This window comes from Lepidochelys olivacea (assembly GCF_965140295.1).
Source record: "Lepidochelys olivacea isolate rLepOli2 genome assembly, chromosome: 24".
NCBI classification, from domain to species: domain Eukaryota; kingdom Metazoa; phylum Chordata; order Testudines; family Cheloniidae; genus Lepidochelys; species Lepidochelys olivacea.
The window spans coordinates 6917898-6943126 of NC_140434.1; the positions used below are offsets into that span (position 1 = coordinate 6917898).

The 25229-nt window shown below is 45.5% G+C and overlaps 2 protein-coding genes and 1 pseudogene across 3 annotated transcripts; all 3 read left to right on the plus strand.

The window, feature by feature from the left end:
* Positions 1-2549: 2549 nt before the first annotated feature.
* LOC311512665 (immunoglobulin kappa light chain-like) lies at positions 2550-6217 on the plus strand (annotated as a pseudogene). The gene is made up of 6 exons: positions 2550-2586; positions 2837-3159; positions 3963-4278; positions 4866-4966; positions 5379-5425; positions 6122-6217. The product of its transcript is annotated as an immunoglobulin kappa light chain-like (transcript).
* A 4021-nt stretch (positions 6218-10238) lies between these two features.
* LOC311512403 (immunoglobulin kappa light chain-like) lies at positions 10239-14196 on the plus strand (the record flags this gene model as incomplete). The annotated part of the gene is made up of 6 exons (XM_084613618.1): positions 10239-10281; positions 10545-10871; positions 11685-11996; positions 12607-12714; positions 13138-13184; positions 14101-14196. 6 exons carry the CDS (start codon positions 10239-10241, stop codon positions 14194-14196), a joined length of 933 nt encoding a protein of 310 aa, XP_084469744.1.
* A 5916-nt stretch (positions 14197-20112) lies between these two features.
* LOC311512784 (immunoglobulin kappa light chain-like) lies at positions 20113-24567 on the plus strand (the record flags this gene model as incomplete). The annotated part of the gene is made up of 6 exons (XM_084614154.1): positions 20113-20155; positions 20432-20761; positions 21345-21656; positions 22264-22374; positions 22772-22818; positions 23531-24567. The coding sequence occupies 6 exons, from the start codon at positions 20113-20115 to the stop codon at positions 23624-23626; spliced, it is 939 nt and encodes a 312-aa protein (XP_084470280.1). The 3' UTR covers positions 23627-24567.
* Positions 24568-25229: the final 662 nt, after the last annotated feature.

The window sequence follows — 25229 nt, forward strand, 5'->3', positions numbered from 1 at the left end:
GGACAAGAAGTTATGGGCTTAATCTGAATCAAGGTGATTTAGGTTAGATATTAGGGAAAACTTTCTAACTTTAAGGGGAGTTCAGCTCTGAAACAGGCGTCCAAGGAAGGTTGTGGAATCCCCATCATTGGAGGTTGAAAGAATACATTGGACCTGTCAGGGATGGTCTAAGTTAACTTATCCAGACCTCTGTGCTAAGGCAGCACCTTGATGACTTTTCAAGGTCCCTTAAAGCCTGAAATTTCTGTGATTCATTTTTTCATGGACATTCATAGAATGACGAAGGGCCTGAATCTGATCTTGTATTACCCTGAGTAGTGAACCCAATGGGGCTGCAAGAGGGTCCAGATTTCCAATGAGTCTTCAAACTGAGGTCTTGAATGAATGTTAACTTGCAGTCCCTGAGGGTGCTTTCCTCAATTTATCTTAAAGTTTCATAACTGAAAAATGAATAATTCCGGTTCTCCAGTTCAAAATGGCGTCTTGCTTAGCAGTTTAAACTAATTATAGTTGTAAAAAAATAACACGGTCAAAATTTGACATGGTCAAAATTGAAAGGAAAAATTTCAAAATTGTTAAACCAAAATGCTTCCTTTCCCCCAAACCAGAAATGATCTTTGGATTTTTGGTTCAAGAAAAATGTTTGAGATTTTGATTTTCATCCTAGCTCAAGACAGGAAAATTTTTCAATCTTTTAACAATTTTTGTGGGATGGAAAAACCATCTTCTGCCCAGCCTCTGTAATCACATGAGTGTAAAATGTAGCTACATGGCTCCTGCCCTAAGCCACTGTGCAGGGCTGCTGTGGGGCTCTCAAAAAGCTGTCCCACCCCACCCCTGCAGTGGATGGATGAAGATATGTCTAGACACAGCATAAGGGCCCAATCCTGCATGGTGCTGAGGCACCTGCTGGGATGTGCTAGACACCTACAACTCTCAGCAAAGTCCCGGGGAGTGGTGGGCGCTCAGCTGCTTTTAGGATCAGAACCTACTTTCAGTTCCTTAAAGCACTGCACGTATTCTGCTGGGATCCCGGGAGCAATAAAGCATCGTGCCATTGTTAAGCGGTATTACTTGGAGGTTTAGAACAGGCACTTTCTCTTATAAGGGACTTTGCTGGGGAAACATTGTGCTTGACTAGCATTAAGATTTCTATATTCTTGTCTGTGGTACCACTGACAACATTCAGTGTCTTAACAGCGAGTCTGGGGACATGAGAACATAGTGCAAAGGACAATCAGGTCTCTTGATGATTAAGCCCCTTTCCACCATGGTAACACACAGGGGCCTGGAAGTGGGTGTCAGTGTAATTTCTGCTCCTCTAAACTCCCTGTTCCATTGGTGCAAAGGGGAAGCTGTGTAATTGTGAGTAATGCCCTTGGGCTAGAAATCAGGCAGAATCTTGCCCAGTCCAGTCGTCATCCATCAGCCAAACTCCTGCTTCCACGTAACATTGCCTCAGTCAGGGACTGCAGGAGTCTGGCCAGGTCGCTCCCCAGCAGTGGGAGGGTGGGAGTGAAGCAGGGGAAGGAAGGAGATAGATGGTCCCCAGCACTAGAGAGCTGCCGGGAAGGGGTTTGTGACAGATCAATCCCCATTTTGCCAGGGGAGATGCAGCCAGGCAGTGCAGCCTCAGAAAACGGGGTACAGTCTAAGGAGACGTGGCCAAGGCACCCAGGGAATCTGTGCTTTTCTGAATCAATGCCTCTTTTTGCTCACCCATATTGCCCTCTATTGTCAGCTGTTTCAGAAGAGACACTGAGATGCACTTTTCTTCTCTATCGCTTCTTTGTGCAGCCAGACGCAGCTTTGCATCAGCCCTGTTCAGTTCATTTTCAGCCAGTTTATTGCTAGATCCCAAGAGAGGCAGGGGAGGCGCTTAACTTCCATTGACTTCAGTAGAAGTGAGGTCCCTGACCCTCTTAGCCATGTTTGAAAATCCCGCTAGGCACTCTCTGCATTTATAGGCCCATAAACACCTTTGAAAATCTGGCCCAAGTCACTTTTGAAAATGGGACTTGGGTGCTTTTGAAAATCATATTCTTCATTTTCTTATTTCTCACACAAGTTGAAACTCCAAATGCTCACTCCTGGTCAGCATCGTACCACCAAGAAACACAGTACAAAGATGGACCAAACATGGAGTGTTGGGGAGAGACTTAGGTTGGAATTGTCAAAAGCAACTAAGTGGTGTAGGAGCATTTTCCTTTGAAAGTCAATGGGGTGAAGTCAGATGGGCACATTTATTCAGTTTATACATAGGAAACATTGTGCCAGGTACTGGATGTTGTTTAAAATTGTTATTAATCATTATAGCACACCCTTGTGCCAGTGGAATGCAGAGAAATTCTACAAGAAATACCGTATCCTCTGTAGATTCGTTAAACCACCCACACACCCCCCAGTATCTACCATGACAGCACATGCTCCTCGGAGGCGTCCCTCACTGGAAATGACCAACATACTGTACCCCGTCTCTGCAGCAGTGCACTAGGCGTCAGCTTTTGGGCTAGTGTGTCAGGACTTTCTTTCACTTTTTTTTTCCTAAAATGATCTTTGCTGAGTATCTGGTTTTATCTTCCTTAGGTAAAACATCTGCATTAAGCTTTGGAATTGAGAAAACAGCCTCTTCAATAGGACATCCTTGTTGAATATATAGGATATATTTTGAAATTTTCCTGGATTTTAATTGCATTTCCATTTACTTGAACAAAGTTATTGCAGGTTTTTTAGCATTTAAGCTGCAGAGCATAAATATTATCAGGTGAAGTATATGCCATTGCTGAACTATCCACACCTGATGGAAACTGACTATAACAATGTTTTATTTCTCCAGTGCTAGGAGTGCAGTTATTGCTGTACCAGACTCAGCGGATCCAGTTTGTTGAAGTTAGTGACACTGCAAAGATCCACTGTTCTTCCACAGAAAACTTGGAAGGAGGAGGGGAAGTGTTTTGGTATTTGAGAAGAGAAGGCGAGACACCCACACACATTAAGAAGTGTTTCAATGATCAAAATGTAAGTAAATTTGTTTGCAAACGCGAGACTCAACGCTGGAAATCAGCAATATCCTAAAGACTGAGTCTGGCATTTACTACTGTGCAGTTACAATGACCAGCTACCCAGTCTTTGGGAATGGATCCGCACTGATTGTTGGAGGTAGGGAATCATAGCTTGTTTAAGGAGGCTATTAACTGATTGACAAAGCACATTTCATGTTCCCATTAAAATGTAACCAGATACTAGAGCTATTGATGAACGGTTAAAGGGAAAGAGTACTTCAGGCCAAAAAGATCAGCTAAACATTAAATTCTATGTATACAGAAAGACTATAATGTGTATTTTTAATAAATAAGAGAACAAAATTTGAAAAGGCTCAAAAAAAGCCTTAGAAGTTTCTCTGTGTGTTCAAGGCACCCAGGTTGGGAATATTTCTAACCTAAGAGCCATGATTGCGTGAAATAATGTTTTGAGTTAATGAAAGGTTCCTTAGAGGGCATCAATTTATAAAATTGCACACGACTTTCCTTCTGGCTAATGCAGATATGTATTGTGCTATTTCTCCTCTTTAGATTTAATATGTCTTCCTTTTTCAATAGCTTCTTTGTCTTTGAATTAGAGCCTTAGCATAAGATAGTATGTAGTTTTGCTGGACCTGTCTTGGTCCCAGGATCTGAGAGAGACAAGGTGGGGGAGGTAATAGCTTTTATTGCATCATCTTTTGTTGGTGAGAGAGACGAGCTTTCAACTTTACACAGAGCTCCTTCAGGTCTGGGAAATGACACACTCAATAGATTTCCCAGGCCTGAAGGAAGAGCTCTGTGTAAGTTTGCCTCTTTCACCAACAGAAGTTGATCCAATAACAGATATTACCTCACCCACATTGTTTCTCTTAGTGAAAGATTAATCAGACTGCAGCTCATCTGATTATCGCACTGAATTTGCCACCTCTTTCCGCTCAGACAGTTATGCCAACAGCAGCTGGGTGATGCTTCTGGTCCCATTTCCACGTGGCAGTCAAGTCACTGGGACAGCGAATCTGGCTTGTGTGATCCATGGAGTCTCCAGCCCAGTCCATGTTTCCTGGAGTGTTTCTGGGGAGCTGCAGGAACAGGGGCTGACACGCTCACTGAAAGCAAAGGATGGATCTTTAACACTCATAAATCATATCAGCGTCCCCAGGGACACCTGGACCAGTGGGAAGAATTTCACCTGTGAAATCAAATTCAACTCTTCCGGCAGTAGTGTGAAGAAAAGTACCAAATATCCTGCAGCTGAGTGATATGATATTTGAGACCAAGGGAGACTCAGATGTAAAAGAAGGGTAAAGTGGCCACAATCAGAGCTACTTCTACATAACTTTCCTTCACAGAAAGCTGGAATTTCTATGTCTTACATAGAAGTTTTCTAGAGAATTTGGGGAAAGGTGAATTGAGACATTACAGGGACCACAAAACAATGTAGCTCTGATTTTACACCCCAATTGTACATATAAAGCACAGTAAAGAGTTAAAAAATAATATATCTCATGAGTAAAAGGGCATTTGAGAAGAGAGATGTTTTCCCGATGAGATATGCAAAGTGATGGAGAGGTGATGAGGTGAGGAAAGACCTAGAGGGAGGATTTTGTAGATGGCAGACGGTGCAGAGAAGATACTGATGACAGGGGAAAGAATTCACCTGAGAGAGAGGGGGCACAGAGGGTAAAAAATGCTGAAGGCTTCTGTATCCTCACGCCTCGGGGGTTAAGGCCGGTGGTGAAATGTGCTCAGGAGGGAAAAGCTGGATGTGGTGGCATTAAGGCCCACTTTGCTCAAGTCAGGCACTTTTGTCTGTTTTTTTGCTTCCTCCACAGCCCCTGCCAGGGAGTGCTCACATTACATTGTGCCCCTTGCGGCTGGAGCTGGTCTGCTGCTCCTGGTGGTGTCTCTGAGCCTCGTCTGGACCCTCTGCCCTTCCACGCTAGGTAATAAACACAGCCCAGCCCAGACACTCCCCCACTGAGAGAAATCCTGCTCCCCTGCTTGCTACTGGGGACTGCAACTGTCCCATCCAACACATGAACACGCTGCAAATGTCACAACTGCCAGCACTGATCTCCGAATGTTTGTTTTCTGCATCTTGAATGTCCTGTGTCGGGAGAACGGCTTTGTTCTCCGTGACAAAGGGAGCGATGTGGAAAGGCTTCTACTTCCGATGGCTCAGGCACCTGGTGTATAGCTCACAAAGAGCACTAGCCTGTCTGATGTGCCTCTCTCCATTTGCCATGCTTGGTGGACCCCTGCACAATTACAGCTCGGATGCACCATTAGTCAATGAACCAGTTGGGGGAGTGACCGTGGAAGAGGAACTTTGACTGTTGTCTTTGTTTGTTCCAGGATTCCAGCCCAGGGTCTCAGCACCCCCAGCTTCCGAGGAGCAACAGGTACGGCCCTTTGCAAACTGTCTCTGTCTAAATCAATATGTCTGTTTCAGGCATTTCTAATCCATCAACTTCATATATTTGGCACTTAAACCAATTTGTTTTGAAAGGTGAAAGAGAGATCTAGCTGTTGGAGTAGCAGAAGGGGAGCAAAGAGCCTTACTGCTAACAATGGTACCAATTTACTGTGGGATAGTGGGCAAGCCACTTAGTACTCTGTGACTCAGTTTCCCCATGTGTAAAAAGTGAATAACAAGGTTTACTGCGCAAGGATGTTGGGAAGTTTGATATTTTATTGGTTCTGACTGTACCCTTTACAGGGTTTTTGTGCAGCTGCGAACATTTTTGGCACTTATAAGATAAAGAGCCAGAAGAAATTATATTGGTAAAGCACATGAAGATTTTGCAGTGACAGGTGCTGTGGGCCTGAGTCCAAGCTCACTGACCTCAATAGGAGACTATCCATTTATATCAGGTTTGGGTCTAGCAAAATATAATGAGCAGGTGAGTTCTTAAAGTCAGAATCTGACACTGGTTTCCATTCTGATAACACGCACAGTTTACAGGACAATAAGGAGAATCAGAGATGAGAGGGAATTTTTAATCAGGCTAAACTCACTTGAGTGTTTGGTGTTCTCACACCCTGTATCCCTTCATTTTACAAGGAGCTGGCTAAATTTACTAATTGTCACCAAACAGGATGGAATCTTATACACTCAACTGGGTTTCAATTTGCGGAATCACAACGGGCGCACAATGCAGCGATCAGCCAGAGGGAAATGTGTAAAACCCTGAACTGTCTCGTGCAGGGGAATGCACACGTGGGAACTGATGGCTGGTTCTCTGCTGATTGGAAGTAGCCGCTGGAAGAACGCTCTGTCTGTCTCAGTCGCCTTTTTTACTTATTTTCTCCCCTTCTCTGTTTAGAAATAAAAAGTCAGAAGACCCCCACAGAGTCCAGTCTCATCAGGTGGGAAATCTCCTCTTGGGATGTAAAGACATTGTGGTGTAGATGACTTTACACGTCACTTGTGTATTAGATTGGAAGCTCTTTGGGGCAGGGACTGTCTCTTTGTTCTGAGTTTGTGCAGCGCCTAGCACAACGAGGCCTGGTCCATAACCGGGGCTGCTGAGTGCTATGGTAACACAACAATTGTCCTCATCATCCTCCCCCACGTGCAGGGGGACCCGGACACAGCTGAAAGGCTGTGGCTTCCCTGGACAGATGGCAGGAGCCTGCAGAGGGGACGTGCAGCCCCTGTATATGCCACAGCTCCCCTGATCCTCAGCAGGCACATGATGCCTTTGCAGTAACATTACATGGACGTACAATGGGATTGGGAAGGGGAAGGACGGATGCGGGAGGAGATGGGAGGGATGGGAATCTCTCCCCAGGCCAGGGCTGGAGCTGCTAGTCCAGTGTTTCCTCTGGAGCAGTGTTTCTCAATGACCAGTCCGTGGACCAGTGCCGGTCCCTGAGATCTCCCTGACACAGTTTAGGAAGGCAGCCAGCCGGTCCCTGGTATCAGAAAGGTTGAGAAATGCTGGTGTAGAAGCTGCTTCTTTCCCCAAAGGCGAAATCCACAGGGCCCCAGGTGCCAGCCTCCGTGCACCATCTAACAATAACAACACGTTATCAATGACTTGAGCTCTCCTGGTGCCTGAGCCTGCACGCGCTGCCCGTTTACATCACAACTTGTTGATCAAGCTGTCATTCTAAATATCACTCATTAAAAACAGACGGCATCCCCACTAGTGATTTGTGTGTGTTGCCTTTTTTACCTGTTCAATGCATCAAGCTCAGCTTATTGTGTAATAAGAAAGGTGAGCTCTTAAATTCTCTGGGTCAGATTCTGCTCTGGTTTACTACACTGTAAATCTGAAGGAGCTGTGTTGCAGTCAGTGGAGTTATTCTGGATTTACTCCAGTGACTCTGAGAGCAGAATCCGGCCCTTTTCATCCCACTTAGTGTCTGTGTTTCTTTGATGGATGATACAACAAATGTGTTACACACCACTTGTTAGACACACATCTCCACATATGATAAGGACTGTTTTAAAGAGGATTTTTTGTTCTCCATGTCCACTAAAGGCAGGACAAGAAGTAATGGGTTTAATCTGCAGCAGGGAATGTTTGGGGTAGATATTTGGAAAAAGTTTCTAACTCTCAGGGGAGTTCAGCTCTGGAACTAGCTTCCAAGGGAGGTTGTGGAATCCCCGTCACTGGAGGTTTTGAAGAGCTGGTTGAACAAACACCTGTAAGAGATGATCCAGGTTTACTTGTCCAGACCCCTGTGCTGAGGCAGGACCTGGATGACTTTTCAAGGTTCCTTCCAGTCTGACATTTCTATGATTCTCTGAGTGCCAATAAAAATTGAATGACTAAGGGCCTGAATCTGATCTCAGGTTACTGAACCCAACGGGGCTGCAGGAGGGCCCAGATTTCCATTGAGCTTTCAAACTGAGGTCATGAGTGGATGGTGACTTGACATCCCTGAGGATGCTTTCAGCAGGATGAGAGCAGCTGGCTCTGGTTCCTTGGCCAACGTCCCATGTGAGTAAATTACTAGAGCTGGTCAAGTCTTTAGAAGAAACATTTCTTTGTTGGAAAATGCACACTTGTTGAAATGGAGAATTTTTTTTTCCCCCAGGGGAAAAGGGTAAGCTTTGATGAATTTTTTGACATGTATTAAAAGTTTCAAAATTGAAAAACTCCAGTTCAAAATGATGAATTGCTAAGAAGTTTAAACTATTTATATTTGAAATCATTTTAAGTTTAACATGGTCAAAATTTTATATAGTCAAAATTGAAAGGAAACATTTTCAAAAATACTAAAACCAAAACACTTCCTTTCACACAATCCAAAAATGATTTTTGGTTCTCGGAAACATTTTGAGATTTTAACTTTTCATCTCAGTTTGAGACGAGAAAATTTTTTGATATCTTGAAAATTTTTTGTGCAATGGGAAATTTTCTGGCCCAGCCTGGTAATCACATGAGTGTAAAAGTGCTCGTGTAGCTGCAGTTGGCTACATGGCTCTTTTCCACTTCCTGCCCTAAGCCACCGCGCAGGGCTGCTGTGGGGCTGTCAAACAGCTGCCCCGCTCCACCCCCACAGTGCATGAAGATATTTCTGTATATACTGTAAGGGTCCAATTCTGCATGGTGCTGAGGCACTTGCTGTGATGTGCTGGGCACCCACTGAACTAAGCTAAGTCCAGAGGAGTGGTGCGTGCTCAGCTGCTTTTAGTTTCAGCACCTACCTTCAGTTCCTTAAAGCACTGTACGTTGTAAAGCATTTTCACTGGGAACCTTAGAACAGTAAGTAGGGCTTTGTACCATTGTCAGTCCGTGTTACTGGGAGGTTTATAACATGCCCTTACAGGAACTGGGCTGGGGAGACATTGTGCTCGAATAGCGTTATGATTTCTGTGGTCTTATCTGTACTACCACTGACAACATTCAGCCCCTTATAAGTGAACCTGGGGACCGGATTCTCATTTGCACTAAGCCCCTTTCCACCATGGTAATGCACAAGGGCCTGGAAGTGGGTGTGAGTGTAATTTATGCTCCTTTAAACTCCTCTTTACCTTGGTGCAAAGGAGAAGCTGTGTAATTGTGAGTAATGCCCTTGGGCTAGAAATCAGACAGAATCGTGACCAGTCCAGCCTTCCTTTAAACTCTTGCTTCCATTTAATATTGATTGAGGCAGGGACTGCAGGATTTAGCCCAGGTAGCTCCACACCCATGAGAGAGAGCGAGAGAGGGAGGGGAAGGAAGGAAGATGGTCCCCAGCATTAGAGTGTTGCCGGGAAGGGGTTTGTAACAGATCGATCCCCACTTTGCCAGGGGAGCTGCAGCCAGTCAGTGCAGCCTCACAAGTGGGCTTGAGGCTAAGGACACCTGGCCAAGGCACCGAGGGAATCTGGTCTTTTCTGAGCCAATGACTCTAATCGCTAGCCCACATTGCCCTCTGTTGTCAGCTGTTTCAGAAGGGTCACTGACAGATGCACTTTTCTTCTCGCTCCCTGCTTTGTGCAGCCAGACGCAGCTTTCGAACCTGCCGTGTTCCGTTCATTTTTAGCCAGATTATTGGTAGATCGAAAGGGAGGCAGGGGAGGCATTTAACTTCCACTGGCTTCAGTAGGAGCGAGTCAGCTAACCCTCTTAGCCATGTTTGAAAATCTCACGAGGCACCTCTCTGCATTTAGAGGCACCGAAATACTTTTGAAAATCTGGCCCGCAGGCAGTTTTTAAAATGGGACTTGGTCTCTTTTGAAAATTGTATCCCTTGTTGTCTTATTTCTCACACAAGTCAGAGCTTTCAGCGGGATGATTTAAAGTGCTATTAAAGTCCTCCAAGATGAGACTCCAAATGATTGTTACAGGCAAATTTTATAGCACCAAGAAATATGGTACAACAATGGACCAAACATGGAAACCTGGGAAGAGATTTAGCTTGGGCTTGTCAAAAGAACTAAGTGATTTAGGAGTATTTTCCTTTGAAAGTCAATGGGATTTGTGCTCCGAAGTCTTGTGGGTTTGTTTATATACATCATCCATGTTCTGGAGGTTTAAAATTATTCTAAATCATTAGAGTACACCCCTATGCCATTGAAACGCAGAGAAATTCTACAAGAAATGGTGTACCCTCTGTAGAGGCTTTAACCCACCCCTCTAGTATCTATCAGCACAGCACATCCTCCTCGGAGGCGTTCCTCACTGGGAATGACCAAGACACTGTACCCAGTCACTGCAGCAGTGCACTGGGCATCAGCCTTTGGACTAGTGTGTCAGGATTTTGTTCTCCTTTTTTATGAAAATGATCTTTGCCGAGTATCTGATTTTATCTTCTTTAGGTAAAACTTCTGCATTAAACTCTGGAATTGGGAAAACAGCCTCTTCAGTAGGACACCAGTGTTGAATATCTATGATATGTTTTGAAACTTTTGCTGGATATTAATTGCATTTCCATTCACTTGTACAAAGTTAGTACTTTAGCATTTTGGATGCAGAGAATAACTAACAGATTAAGTAATTTCTAGTGCTGAGCTATCCATTCCATCTGTGGCAGTTGGAGACCTGGTGGACACTGACTATTAACGATATTTTATTTCTCCAGTGCTAGGAGTGCAGTTATTTCTGCACCAGACTCAGCGGATCCAGTTTGTTGAAGTTAGTGACAACGCAAAGATCCACTGTTCTTCCACAGAAAACTTGGAAGAAAGTAGAATGTTTTGGTATTTGAGAAGAGAAGGAGAGAAACCCACCTGCATTAAGCGCTGTTTGGATGATCAAAATGTAAGTAAGTTTGCTTGCAAACACAAGACGCACAGCTCGACACTGGAAATCCGCAATATCCAAAAGGCTGAGTCTGGCATTTACTACTGTGCATATATAGACAGCAGCAACCTGCTTTTCGGGAATGGATCCACGCTGATTGTTGGAGGTAAGGAACCATAGCTTGTTTAAGGAGACTAATAACTGATTGACAAAGCATATTTCATGTTCCCAATAAAATGTGACAAGATACCATAGCTATTGATGAATGGTTCAAAGGAAAGCATGCTTTAAACCAAGCAGATGAGCTAAACATTAAATGCTCTGGGTATAGAAGGAATATAACAACATATAATGTTATAAAATATATGTGTAAAACCTGAAAGTGCCAAAAATAAACTATTGAAGTTTCTCTGTGACTGTTCAGGGCACCCTGGTAGGGAATATTGCTAACCTAAGAGTTATGTTTGCACGAAGTAATATTTTGAGTTAATGAAAAGTTTATAAAATTTATAAAATTGTTCGCAATTTTCCTTCTAGGTAGTGCAGCTATATCCTAGTCAGTGTTGGTGTGGTAATTTAATATTTCCTTCTTCAGTACATTTGTTCCTTTGAAATAATGTCTTAGTGAATGATAGTATGCAGTGTTGCTGTAGCCGTGTTGGTCCCAGGATATTAGAGAGACAAGGTGGGTGAGGTAATAGCTTTCATTAGGCCAACTTCTGTTGGTGAGAGAGACAAGCTTTCTTGCTGACACAGAGCTCTCCTTCTGGTCTGGGAAATGACACTCTGAATATATTTCCCAGACCTGAAGGAGAGCTCTGTGTCAGCTTGAAAATTTGTGTCTTTCTCCAACAGAAGTTGGTCCAATGAAGGATTTTACCTCACCCACCTTGTCTCTCTGGGTGAAAGATTAATACCTTTAATCAGACTGCAGCTCATTTGATCATCACACTGAAATATCACACCACCTTCTGCTCAGACAGTTATACCAAGAACAGCTGGGTGATGCTTCTGGTCCCATTTCCACATGACATTCAAGTCACTGGGACAGCGAATCTGGCCTGTGTGATCCATGGAGTGACCAGTCCAGTCCATGTTTCCTGGAGTGTTTCTGGGGAGCTGAGGGAACAGGGGCTGACACGCTCATTGAAAGCAAAGGATGGATCTTTAACCCTCATAAATCACATCAGCATCCCCAGGGACACCTGGACCAGTGGGAAGAATTTCACCTGTGAAGTCAAATTCAAGTCTTCCGGCAGCAGTGTGAAGAAAAGTACCAGGTATCCTGAAGGTGAGTGATGATATATTTGAGACCAAGGGAGACTCAGATGTGAAATAAAGGTGAAGGGGCCACAATCAGAGCTGCTTCTACGTAACTTTCCATCACAGAAAGCTGGAATATTCTATGTCTTAGTTAAAATTTATCTAGAGAATTTGGGGAAAGGTAATGTGAGACATTACAGGGATCATAAGACAATGGAGCTCAGATCTCTACTGCAGCTTTCACCCAGATTGTACATATAAAGCACTGTAAAGACTTAAAATATAATATATCTCTTGAGTAAAGGGGAATTGAGAGGCATTTGAGAAGAGAGATGTGTTCCAGTGAGATATGCAAAGTGATGGAGAGGCAGTGAGGTGAGGTGAGACCTGGAAGGAGGATTTCGTGGATGGCAGAAGGTCCAGAGAAGATTCTGATTATAGGGGAAAGAATTTGCCTAAGGCAAAGGGGGCAACACAGAGGGTGAAAGGTGCTGAAGGCTCCTGTTGTCTCACTCCTCGGGGGTTAAGGCCTATGGTGAAATGGGGATCAGCAGGGAAGAGCTGGATGTGGTGGCATCACGACCCTCTTGGCTCAAGTCAGCCACTTACTTTTGTCTGTTTGTTTGCTTCCTCCACAGCCCCTGCCAGCGAGTGCTCACATTACATTGTGCCCCTTGCGGCTGGAGCTGGTCTGCTGCTGCTGGTGTCTCTGAGCCTCGTCTGGACCCTCTGCCCTTCCACACTAGGTAATAAACACAGCCCAGCCCAGCCCAGCTCAGACCATCTCCCTTAGGGAGAAATCCTGCTCCCCTGCTTGCTACTGGGGACTGCAACTGTCCCATCCAACACACGAACACGCTGCAAATGTCACAACTGCCAGCACTGATCTCCGAATGTTTGTTTTCTGCATCTTGAATGTCCTGTGTCCGGAGAACGGCTTTGTTCTCCGTGACAAAGGGAGCGATGTAGAAAGGCTTCTACTGCCCCTGGCCCTGGCACCTGGTATGTAGTTCACAAAGAGCACTAGCCTGTCTGAGGAGCCCCTCTCCATTTACCATGCTTCGTGGTGCACTGGGCACCCACAGCTCGGATGCACCATTAGTCAGTGAACTGCAGCTGGGGGGTGACCGTGGAAGAGGAACTTTGACTGTTGTCTTTGTTTGTTCCAGGATTCCAGCCCAGGGTCTCAGCACCCCCAGCTTCCGAGGAGCCCCAGGTACGGCTCTTTGCAAACTGTCTCTGTCTAAATCAATGTGTCTCTCTCAGGCATTTCTAATCCATCAACTTCATATATTTAGTAATTAAAGGTTTCAGAGTAGCAGCCGTGTTAGTCTGTATTCGCAAAAAGAAAAGGAGGACTTGTGGCACCTTAGAGACGAACCAATTTATTTGAGCATAAGCTTTCGTGAGCTACAGCTCACTTATCCGATGAAGTGAGCTGTAGCTCACGAAAGCTTATGCTCAAATAAATTGGTTCGTCTCTAAGGTGCCACAAGTCCTCCTGTTCTTTTTAGTAATTAAACTGGTTACTCTGGAAGGAGGAGGTGAAAGTGAGATCTAGCTGTTGGAGTAGTTGAAAGGGAGCAAAGAGTCTTACTGCTAACTCTGGTACCAATTTACTGTGGGATAGTGGGGAAGTCACTTAGTGCTCTGTGACTGTTTCCCCATGTGTAAAAAATGGATAACTAGACTTACTGCTCAAGGGTGATGGGAAGTTTGATGTTTTATTGTTGCTAACTGTGCCCTTTACAGGGTTTTTGTGTGGAGCTGGGAACATTTTTGGCACTTATAAGATAAAGAGCTTTGAGAAATTATATTTGCAAAGCACATGAAGATTTTCCAGTGACAGGTGCTGTGGCCCTGATCCAAACCTCAGTGACTTCAATAGGAGACTGTCCATTGACATGGGGTTTAGATCTGGCAAAATATTGTCAGTAGCTGAGTTCTTAAATTCACAATCCAGTGCTTGTTTCCATTCTGATAACACGCCCAGCTAACAGGACAAGCAGGAGAATCAGAGATGAGATGGGATTTTTCATCAGACTAAACTCACTTGGATGTTTGGTTCTGTCTCAGCTTGTGTCCCTTCATTTTACAAGGAGGTGGCTCATGTTACTAATTGTGGCCAAACAGGTGGAATCTTATACGCTCATCTGGATTTTGATTCGCGGAATCGCAACGGGCGCATGATGCAGCGATCGGCCAGAGGGAAACATGTAAAAGCCTGAACTGTCTAGTGCAGGGGAATCCACACGTGGGAACTGATGTCTGGTTCTCTGCTGATCGGACATAGCAGCCAGAAGAAGGCTCTGCCTGTCTCCGTCTCCTTTCTTTTTTATTTTCTCCACTTCTCTGTTTAGAATAAAAAGCTCAGAAGATCCCCACAGGGTCCAACCTCATCAGGGGGGAAATCTCCTTTTAGGATATAATTATAAAGGCATCAGGGTGTAGATGACTTTACACGTCACGTGTGTATTAGATTGGAACCTCTTTGGGGCAGGGACTGTCTCTGTTCTGTGTGCAGCGCCTAGCACAACGGGGCCTGGCCCATAACCGGGACTCCTGGGTGCTATGGTAACACAATCATTATCATCATCCTCCTCCCCCTCCTCCTCCTCTCATCTGCACAGGGATCCAGACACAGATGAATGGCTTCAGCTGCCCTGCACAGAGTGAGGCCGGGTGGCAGGAGCGTGAAGAGGGGATGTGCTGCCCCAGTGTATGCCACGGCTCCCCTGGCCCCCAGCAGGCACATGCTCCCTTTGTAGAAATGCTACATGGACGTGCAATGGGATTGGGAAGGGGAAGGATGGATGCGGGAGCTGGGAGGGGTGAGAATCTCTCCCCAGGCCAGGGCTGGAGCTGCTAGTCCAGTGCTTCCTCTGGAGCAGTGTTTCTCAACGACCCGTCTGTGGACCAGTGCCGGTCCCTGAGATCTCCCTGACACAGTTTAGGAAGGCAGCCAGGCGGGCCCTGGTACCCAAAAGGCAGAGAAATGCTGCTCTAGAGTCTGCTGGTTTTCCCCCAAAGGCGAGATCCACAGAGCCCTATGTCCCAGCCCCTCTGCACCATCTAATAACAACACGTTACCAATGACTGGAGCTCTCCTGGTGCCTGAGCCTGCACGCGCTGCCTGTTTACATCACAACTTGTTGTTGGTCAAGCTGTCGTTAGAACTGTCACTCATTAAAAAGACCCAGAATTGATGTTCGTGTGTCTTGCCTTTTTTATCTGTTCAATGCATCAAGCTCAGCTTATTGTGTAATAAATAAGGTGATCTCTTAAATTCTTTGGGCCAGATTCTGCTCTGGTTTACAGCAGTGTAAATCTGGAGGAGCTCTGTTGCAGTCAGTGGAGTTACTCTGGATTTACTCCGGAGTCTCTGAGAGCAGAAGCTGGCCCTGTCTATCCCACTTAGCATCTGTGTTTCTCTTGGTGGATGATACAACGAATGCGTTACACAGAACTTGTTACACACACATCTTCAACTATGGTAAGAGCTGTCCACTAAAGTCTGGAGAAGAAGTAATGGGCTTAATCTGCAGTAAGGGAGATTTAGGGTAGGTGTTAGGTAAAACTTTGTAACTCTAAGGAAAGTTTGGCTCTGGAACAGGCGTCCAAGGGAGGTTGTGGAATCCCCGTCACAATAGAGGATTTTAAGAACAGGTTAGACAAACGTGTCCAGGATGGTCCAGGTTTACTTGTCCAGACCCCTGTGCTGAGGCAGGACCTGGATGACTTTTCAAGGTTCCTTCCAGTCTGACATTTCTGTGATTCTCCGAGTGCCAATCACAAATGAATGAATAAGGGCCTGAATCTGATCTCATGTTACCCTGAGTACTGAGGCCAACGGGGCTGCAGGAAGGCCCAGATTTCCATTGTGACTTCAAACTGAGGTCAAGAAGTGGAAGGTTGGACATATGACCAGGGAAGAGTATAAAAATATTGCTCGGGCATGTAGGAATGATATCAGGAGGGCCAAATCGCACCTGGAGCTGCAGCTAGCCAGAGATGTCAAGAGTAACAAGAAGGGTTTCTTCAGGTATGTTGGCAACAAGAAGAAAGCCAAGGAAAGTGTGGGCCCCTTACTGAATGAGGGAGGCAACCTAGTGACAGAGGATGTGGAAAAAGCTAATGTACTCAATGCTTTTTTTGCCTCTGTTTTCACTAACAAGGTCAGCTCCCAGACTCCTGCGCTGGGCATCACAAAATGGGGAAGAGATGGCCAGCCCTCTGTGGAGATAGAGGTGGTTAGGGACTATTTAGAAAAGCTGGACGTGCACAAGTCCATGGGGCCGGACGAGTTGCATCCGAGAGTGCTGAAGGAATTGGCGGCTGTGATTGCAGAGCCATTGGCCATTATCTTTGAAAACTCGTGGCGAACCGGGGAAGTCCCGGATGACTGGAAAAAGGTTAATGTAGTGCCAATCTCCAAAAAAGGGAAGAAGGAGGATCCTGGGAACTACAGGCCAGTCAGCCTCACCTCAGTCCCTGGAAAAATCATGGAGCAGGTCCTCAAAGAATCAATCCTGAAGCACTTGCATGAGAGGAAAGTGATCAGGAACAGCCAGCATGGATTCACCAAGGGAAGGTCATGCCTGACTAATCTAATTGCCTTTTATGATGAGATTACTGGTTCTGTGGATGAAGGGAAAGCAGTGGATGTATTGTATCTTGACTTTAGCAAAGCTTTTGACACGGTCTCCCACAGTATTCTTGTCAGCAAGTTAAGGAAGTACGGGCTGGATGAATGCACTATAAGGTGGGTAGAAAGCTGGCTAGATTGTTGGGCTCAACAGGTAGTGATCAATGGCTCCATGTCTAGTTGGCAGCCGGTATCAAGTGGAGTGCCCCAAGGGTCGGTCCTGGGGCCGGTTTTGTTCAATATCTTCATAAATGATCTGGAGGATGGTGTGGATTGCACTCTCAGCAAATTTGCGGATGATACTAAACTGGGAGGAGTGGTAGATACGCTGGAGGGGAGGGATAGGATACAGAAGGACCTAGACAAATTGGAGGATTGGGCCAAAAGAAATCTGATGAGGTTCAATAAGGATAAGTGCAGGGTCCTGCACTTAGGACGGAAGAACCCAATGCACAGCTACAGACTAGGGACCGAATGGCTAGGCAGCAGTTCTGCGGAAAAGGACCTAGGGGTGACAGTGGACGAGAAGCTGGATATGAGTCAGCAGTGTGCCCTTGTTGCCAAGAAGGCCAATGGCATTTTGGGATGTAAAAGTAGGGGCATAGCGAGCAGATCGAGGGACGTGATCGTTCCCCTCTATTCGACATTGGTGAGGCCTCATCTGGAGTACTGTGTCCAGTTTTGGGCCCCACACTTCAAGAAGGATGTGGATAAATTGGAGAGAGTCCAGCGAAGGGCAACAAAAATGATTAGGGGACTGGAACACATGACTTATGAGGAGAGGCTGAGGGAGCTGGGATTGTTTAGCCTGCAGAAGAGAAGAATGAGGGGGGATTTGATAGCTGCTTTCAACTACCTGAAAGGGGGTTCCAAAGAGGATGGCTCTAAACTGTTCTCAATGGTAGCAGATGACAGAACGAGGAATAATGGTCTCAAGTTGCAGTGGGGGAGGTTTAGATTGGATATTAGGAAAAACTTTTTCACTAAGAGGGTGGTGAAACACTGGAATGCGTTACCTAGGGAGGTGGTAGAATCTCCTTCCTTAGAGGTTTTTAAGGTCAGGCTTGACAAAGCCCTGGCTGGGATGATTTAACTGGGAATTGGTCCTGCTTCGAGCAGGGGGTTGGACTAGATGACCTTCTGGGGTCCCTTCCAACCCTGATATTCTATGATTCTATGATTCTATGATTCTTGAATGAATGGTGACTTGAAGTCACTGAGGATGCTTTCAGCAAGACAAAAGTATCTGGCTCTGGTTCCTTGGCCAACTTCCCCTGTGGGTAATTACAAGAGCTGGTCAGGAGTCTTTAGAAGAAACATTTCTTTATCAAAAAATACCCATTTGTTGAACTGAAGATTTGTTTTCCATAGGAAAATCGTCTGTTTTGATTAATTTTTTTACTTGATAAAAAGGTTTCAGAATTTCAGAATGAAACATTCTGGTTGTCCAGTTCAAAAAGACATCTTGCTTAGAAATATACACTAATTATAGTGGAAAAAAATTAGTTTTTCTTGGTCAAAAATGTATATGTTCAAAATTGGAAGGAAACATTTCAAAATTCTTAAAACAAAACGCTGCCTTTCACCCAAACCGAAAATGATTTTTGGTTGAAGAAATTATTTGAGATTTAGACTTTTTGTACCGACAGGGGAAAATGTTTCAGTCTCTTGAAACGAAATCCATTTTCTGCCCAGGCCTGGTAATTACAAGAGTGTAAAATTGCTCCTGTCGCTGCCGTTGGCTACATTGCGCCTTTCCACTTCCTGCCCTAAGGCACTGCGCAGGGCTGCTGTGGGGCTGTCAAACGGCTGCCCCACTCCACCCCCACCGTATATGAAGAGATTTCTATTTACACTGTAAAGGCCCAATCCTGCATGGTGCTGAGGCACTTCCTGTGACTTGCTGGGCAACCGCAACGCTGAGTAAAGTCAAGGGGAGTGGTGGGTGTTCAGCTGCTCTTAGGCTCAGCTCCTACCTTCCATTCCCTAAAGCACTGTACATTGTAAAGCATGTTCGCTGGGAACCCTAGAGCTGTAAATAGGGCTTTGTCATTGTCATACCATTGTCAGTCCGTGTTACTAGGAGGGTGACAACAGGCCCTTACAGGAACTGAGCTGGGGAGACATTGTGCTTGAATAGCGTTATGATTTCTATGGTCTTATCTGTACCACCGCTGACAACCCCTTAACAGCGACCCTGGGGACCGGATTCTCATTTGTACTAAGCCCCATTCCACCACGGTAACGTACAGGGGCCTGGAAGTGGGTGTGAGTGTAATTTATGCTCCTCTAAACTCCTCTTTACATTGGTGCAAAGGGGAAGCTGTGTAATTGTGAATAATGCCCTTTGCTACAAATCAGGCAGAATCTTGGCTAGTCCAGTCATCCTTTAAACACCTGCTTCGACTTAACATTGCCTCAGTCAGGGACTGTGGGATTTAGCCCAGGTCGCTCCCCAACCATGGGAGGGAGGAAGGCAGGGGAGGGAAATGGAAGGAAAAAGGAAAATAGTCCCCAGCATTAGAGAGCTGCCTGGAAGGGGTTTGTGACAGATCGATCCAGGGGAGCTGCAGCCAGCCAGAGCAGCCTCACAAGTGGAGTGCGGGCTACGGAGACATGGCCAAGGCACCCAGGGATTCTATTCTTTTTTGAGCCAATTGCTCTAATCACTAGCCCACATTGCCCTCTGTTGTCAGGTGTTTCAGAAGGGACATTGACAGATGCACTTTACTTCTTTCTCCCTGCTTTGTGCAGCCAGACGCAGCTTTCTAAGCAGCCCTGTTCAGTTAATTTTAACCAGTTTATTGCTAGACTCAAGGGGTGGCGCTTAACTGCCATTGATTTCAGTAGGAGTGAGGCACCTAACCCTCTTAGCCAGGTTTGAAAATCCCACTAGGCACATGTCTGCATTTATAGGCACCTACATACCTTTGAAAATCTGGCCCAAAGTCACTTTGGGAAATGGGACTTAGACTATTTTGAAAATCGTGTCTTATGTTGTCTTTTTTTCTCACACATGCCAGAGCTTTCATGATCTGCAGTGCGGTTAACAGTCCTCCAAGACAAGACAAGACAACAACCGTTACATGTCTTCGTTGTGCCACCAAGAACTGTGCTACAATAAACCAAACATGGAAGGCTGGGGAGGATTTACATTGGGATTGTCAGAGGCCCTAAGTGGTTTAGGAGCATTTTCCTTTGAAAGTCAATGGGGCTTGTGCTCCGAACTCATGTGGGTTTGTTTATTTACATCATCCATATTCTGGACATTTAATTATTCTGAATTATTATTTACACCCCTGTGCCACTAGAACGCAGAGAAAATCTACAAGAAATGCTGTAGCCTCTGAAGAGTCTTTAGCCCACCCATCACCACAGCACATCCTCCTCGGAGGCGTCCCTCACTGGAAATGACCAAGACACTGTACCCAGTCACTGCAGCAGTGCAGTCGGCGTCAGCCTTTGGGCCACTGTGTCAGGATTTTGTCCTACTATTTTTATGAACATGATCTTTGCCGAGTATCTGCTTTTATCTTCTTTAGGTAAAACTTCTGCATTAAGCTCTGGAATTGGGTAAACAGCCTTGACAGTAGGACACTAGAATTGAATACTCTATCTATGATATGTTTTGAAACTTTTGCTGGATATTAATTGCATTTCCATTCACTTGTATAAAGTTACAGCAGCTTTTTAAGCATTTGGGATGCAGAGAATAACCATTATCAGATTAAGTAATTTCTTTTGCTCAGCTATCCATTCCATCTGTGGCAGTTGGAGACCTGGCGGACACTGACTAGAACAATATTTTATTTCTCCAGTACTGGGAGTGCAGTTATTTCTGTACCAGACTCAGCGGATCCAGTTTGTTGAAGTTAGTGACAACGCAAAGATCCAGTGTTCTTCCACAGAAAACTTGGAGGGAGGAAGTAACATATTATGGTATTTGAGAAGAGAAGGTGAGAAACCCACCTGCATTAAGCGCTGTTTGGATGATCAAAATGTAAGTAAATTTGCTTGCAAACATGAGACACACAGCTCGACACTGGAAATCAACAACGTCCAAAAGACTGAGTCTGGCATTTACTACTGTGCATATAGATACAGCAGCTACCTGATTTTCGGGAATGGATCCACGCTGATTGTTGGAGGTAAGGAACCATAGCTTGTTTAAGGAGACTAACAACTGATAGATAAAGCCTATTTCATGTTCCCATTAAAATGTGACAAGATACCATAGTTATTGCTGAATGGTTCAAAGGAAAGCATGCTTTAAGCCAAGCAGATCAGCTAAACATTAAATGCTTTGGGTATAGAAGGAATATAACAACATTTATTGTTATAAAATATATGTGTAAAACTTGAAAGTGCCAAAACTAAACTATTGAAGTTTCTCTGTGACTGTTCAGGGCACCCAGGTAGGGAACATAAGACAGACAAGGTGGGTGAGATAATATCTTTTATTGGGCCATCTTTGGTTGGTGAGAGAGACGAGCTTCCTTGCTGACACAGAGCTCTTCTTCAGATCTGGAAAATGACACTCTGAATATGTTTCCCAGACCTGAAGGAGAGCTCTGAAGCAGCTTGAAAGTTTGTGTCTTTCACCAACAGAAGTTGGTCCAATGAATGGTTTTACCTCACCCACCTTGTCTCTCTGAGTGAAAGATTAATACCTTTAATCAGACTGCAGCTCATTTGATCATTGCACTGAATTCACCACCTCCGTTTGCTCAGACAGTTATACCAAGAGCAGCTGGGTGATGCTTCTGGTCCCATTTCCACATGGCAGTCAAGTCACTGGGACAGCGAATCTGGCTTGTGTGATCCGTGGAGTGTCCAGCCCGGTCCATGTTTCCTGGAGTGTTTCTGGGGAGCTGCAGGAACAGGGGCTGACGCGCTCACTGAAAGCAAAGGATGGATCTTTAACCCTCATAAATCACATCAGCGTCCCCATGGACACCTGGACCAGTGGGAAGAATTTCACCTGTGAAGTCAAATTCAACTCTTCCGGCAACAGTGTGAAGAAAAGTACCAGGTATCCTGCAGGTGAGTGATACGATATTTAAAGATAATGGAAACTCAGATGCAAAATATGCATGTGACCAAGATGAGAGCTGCTTCTATGTGATTTTCCATTACAGAAATTTGGAATATTCTATGGCTTCATTAGAATTTCTCCAGAGAATTTGGGGAAAAGTAAATTGAGGTGTTACAGGGACCACAAGACAACATACCTCTGATTTCTAGGACAGCTTTCTCCCAGACTGTCCATATAAAGCACTGTAAAGAGTTAAATAATAATAAATCCCAGGAGTAAAGGGGAATTCAGAGGCATTTGAGAAGAGAGATGTTTTCCAGTGAGATATGCAAAGTGATGGAGAGGCAGTGAGGTGAGGAGAGACCTAGAGGGAGGATTTTGTAGATGGCAGAAGGTCCAGAGAAGATTCTGATTACAGGGGAAAGAATTTGCCTAAGGGAAAGGGGGCAACACAGAGGGTGAAAGGTGCTGAAGGCTCCTGTCGCCTCTCTCCTCAGGGGTTAAGGCCTATGGTGAAATTGGGATCAGGAGGGAAGAGCTGGATGTGGTGGCATCACGACCCTCTTGGCTCAAGTCAGCCACTTACTTGTGTCTGTTTGTTTGCTTCCTCCACAGCCCCTGCCAGCAAGTGCTCACATTACATTGTGCCCCTTGCGGCTGGAGCTGGTCTGCTGCTGCTGGTGGTGTCTCTGAGCCTCGTCTGGACCCTCTGCCCTTCCACACTAGGTAATAAACACAGCTCAGCCCAGCCCAGCCCAGCTCAGACCATCTCCCTTAGGGAGAAATCCTACTCCCCTGCTTGCTACTGCGGACTGCAACTGTCCCGTCCAACACATAAACATGCTCCAAATGTCACAACTGCCAGCACTGATCTCCGAATGTTTGTTTTCTGAAACTTGAATTTCCTGTGTCGGGAGAACGGCTTTGTTCTCCGTGACAAAGGGAGCGATGTAGAAAGGCTTCTACTGCCCCTGGCCCTGGTACCTTGTCTATAGTTCACAAAGAGCACTAGCCTGTCTGATGAGCCTCTCTCTATTTACCATGCTTCGTGGTGCACCGGGCACCCAGTTGGGGGAGTGACCATTGGAAGAGGAACTTTTACTGTTGTCTTTGTTTGTCCCAGGACTCAAGCCCAGGACCTCAGCACCCCCAGCTTCAGAGGAGCACCAGGTATGCCTCTTTGCAAACTGTCTCTGTCTAAATCAATGTGTCTGTCTCAAGAATTTCTAATCCGTCAACTTCTTATGTTTAGTAATTAAACTGGTTGCTCTGGAAGGAGAAGATGAAAGTGAGATCTAGTGGTTGGAGTAGCTGAAAGGGAGCAAAGAGCCTTAATACTAACTCTGGTATCAATTTACTGTGGGATAGTGGGCAAGTCACTTACTGCTCCGTGACTCAGTTTCCCCATGTCTAAAAAGTGGATAACTAGACTTATTGCTCAAGGATGATGGGAAGTTTGATATTTTGTTGTTCCTGACTGTGCCCTTTACAGGGTTTATATGTGGAGCTGGGAACATTTTTGGCACTTATAAGGTAAAGAGCTTTGAGAAATTATATTTGCAAAGCACATGAAGATTTTCCAGTGACAGGTGCTATGGGCCTGATCCAAAGCTCAGTGGCCTCAATAGGAAACTGTCCATCGACATGGAGTTTGGATCTGGCCAAATGTTGTCAGTAGCTGAGTTCTTAAAGTCTAGGAACCCAGAATCCAGCGCTGGATTCCATTCTGATAACACGTACCGTTTATAGGACAAGCAGAAGAATCAGAGATGAGATGGGATTTTTCATCAGACTAAACTCACTTGGATATGCACATCTGTTTCACCTTGTGTCCCTTCATTTTACAAGGGGGTGGCTCATGTTACTAATTGTCGCCAAACAGGGTGGAATCTTATACGCTCATCTGGATTTTGACTCGCGGAATCACAAGGGGCGCACGATGCAGCGATCGGCCAGAGAGAAACGTGTAAAAGCCTGAACTGTCTAGTGCAGGGGAATCCACAAATGGGAACTGATGGCTGGTTCTCTGCTGATCGGACGTAGCCGCTGGAAGAAGGCTCTGTCTGTCTCCGTCTCCTTTCTTTTTGTATTTTCTCCACTTCTCTGTTTAGAATAAAAAGGTCAGAAGATCCCCACAGGGTCCAGCCTATCAGGTGGGAAATCTCCTTTTGGGGTATAAAGGCATCATGGTGTAGATGATTTTACATGTCACTTGTGTATTAGATTGGAAGCTCTTTGGGGCAGGGAGTGTCTCTTTGTTCTGAGTTTGTGCAGCCCCTAGCACAATGGGTGCTATGCTAACACAATAATTGTCATCATCATCCTCTCATCTGCAGAGGGACCCAGACATAGCTGAATGGCTGCAGCTTCCCTGCAGAGAGTGAGGTCAGATGGCAGGAGCCTCCAGAGGGGATGTGCAGCCTCTGTATACACCGCAGCTCCCAACTCCCCTGATCATCAGCAGGCGCATGCTCGCCTTGCAGTAACGTAACATAGACGTGCAATGGGATTGGGAAGGGGAAGGATGGATGCAGGAGCTGGGAGGGGTGAGAATCTCTCCCCAGGCCAGGGCTGGAGCTGCTAGTCCAGTGCTTCCTCTGGAGCAGTGTTTCTCAATGACCCGTCTGTGGACCACTGCCAGTCCCTGAGATCTCCCTGACACAGTTTAGGAAGGCAGCCAGGCGGGCCCTGGTACCCAAAAGGCTGAGAAACGCTGCTCTAGAGTCTGCTGGTTTTCCCCAAGGGCGAGATCCACAGAGCCCTATGTCCCACCCCTCTGCGCCATCTAATAACAACACGTTACCAATGACTGGAGCTCTCCTAGGCCCTGAGCCTGCTCGCGCTGCCTGTTTACATCACAACTTGTTGTTGGTCAAGCTGTCGTTCAAACTGTCACTCATTAAAAAGACCCAGTATTGATGTTCGTGTGTCTTGCCTTTTTTATCTGTTCAACGCATCAAGCTCAGCTTATTGTGTAATAAATAAGGTGATCTCTTAAATTCTTTGGGCCAGATTCTGCTCTGGTTTACAGCAGTGTAAATTTGGAGGAGCTCTGTTGCAGTCAGTGGAGTTACTCTGGATTTACTCCGGAGTCTCTGAGAGCAGAAGCTGGCCCTGTCTATCCCACTTAGCATCTGTGTTTCTCTTGGTGGATGATACAACAAATGCGTTACACAGAACTTGTTACACACACATCTTCAACTATGGTAAGGGCTGTCCACTAAAGTCTGGAGAAGAAGTAATGGGCTTAATCTGCAACAAGGGAGATTTAGGGTAGGTGTTAGGAAAAGATTTGTAACTCTAAGGAGAGTTCGGCTCTGGAACAGGCGTCCAAGGGAGGTTGTGGAATCCCCGTCACAATGGAGGATTTTAAGAACAAGTTAGACAAACGGGTCCAGGATGGTCCAGGTTTACTTGTCCAGACCCCTGTGCTGAGGCAGGACCTGGATGACTTTTCAAGGTTCCTTCCAGTCTGACATTTCTATGATTCTCCGAGTGCCAATCACAAATGAATGAATAAGGGCCTGAATCTGATCTCATGTTACCCTGAGTACTGAGACTAACAGGGCTGCAGGAGGGCC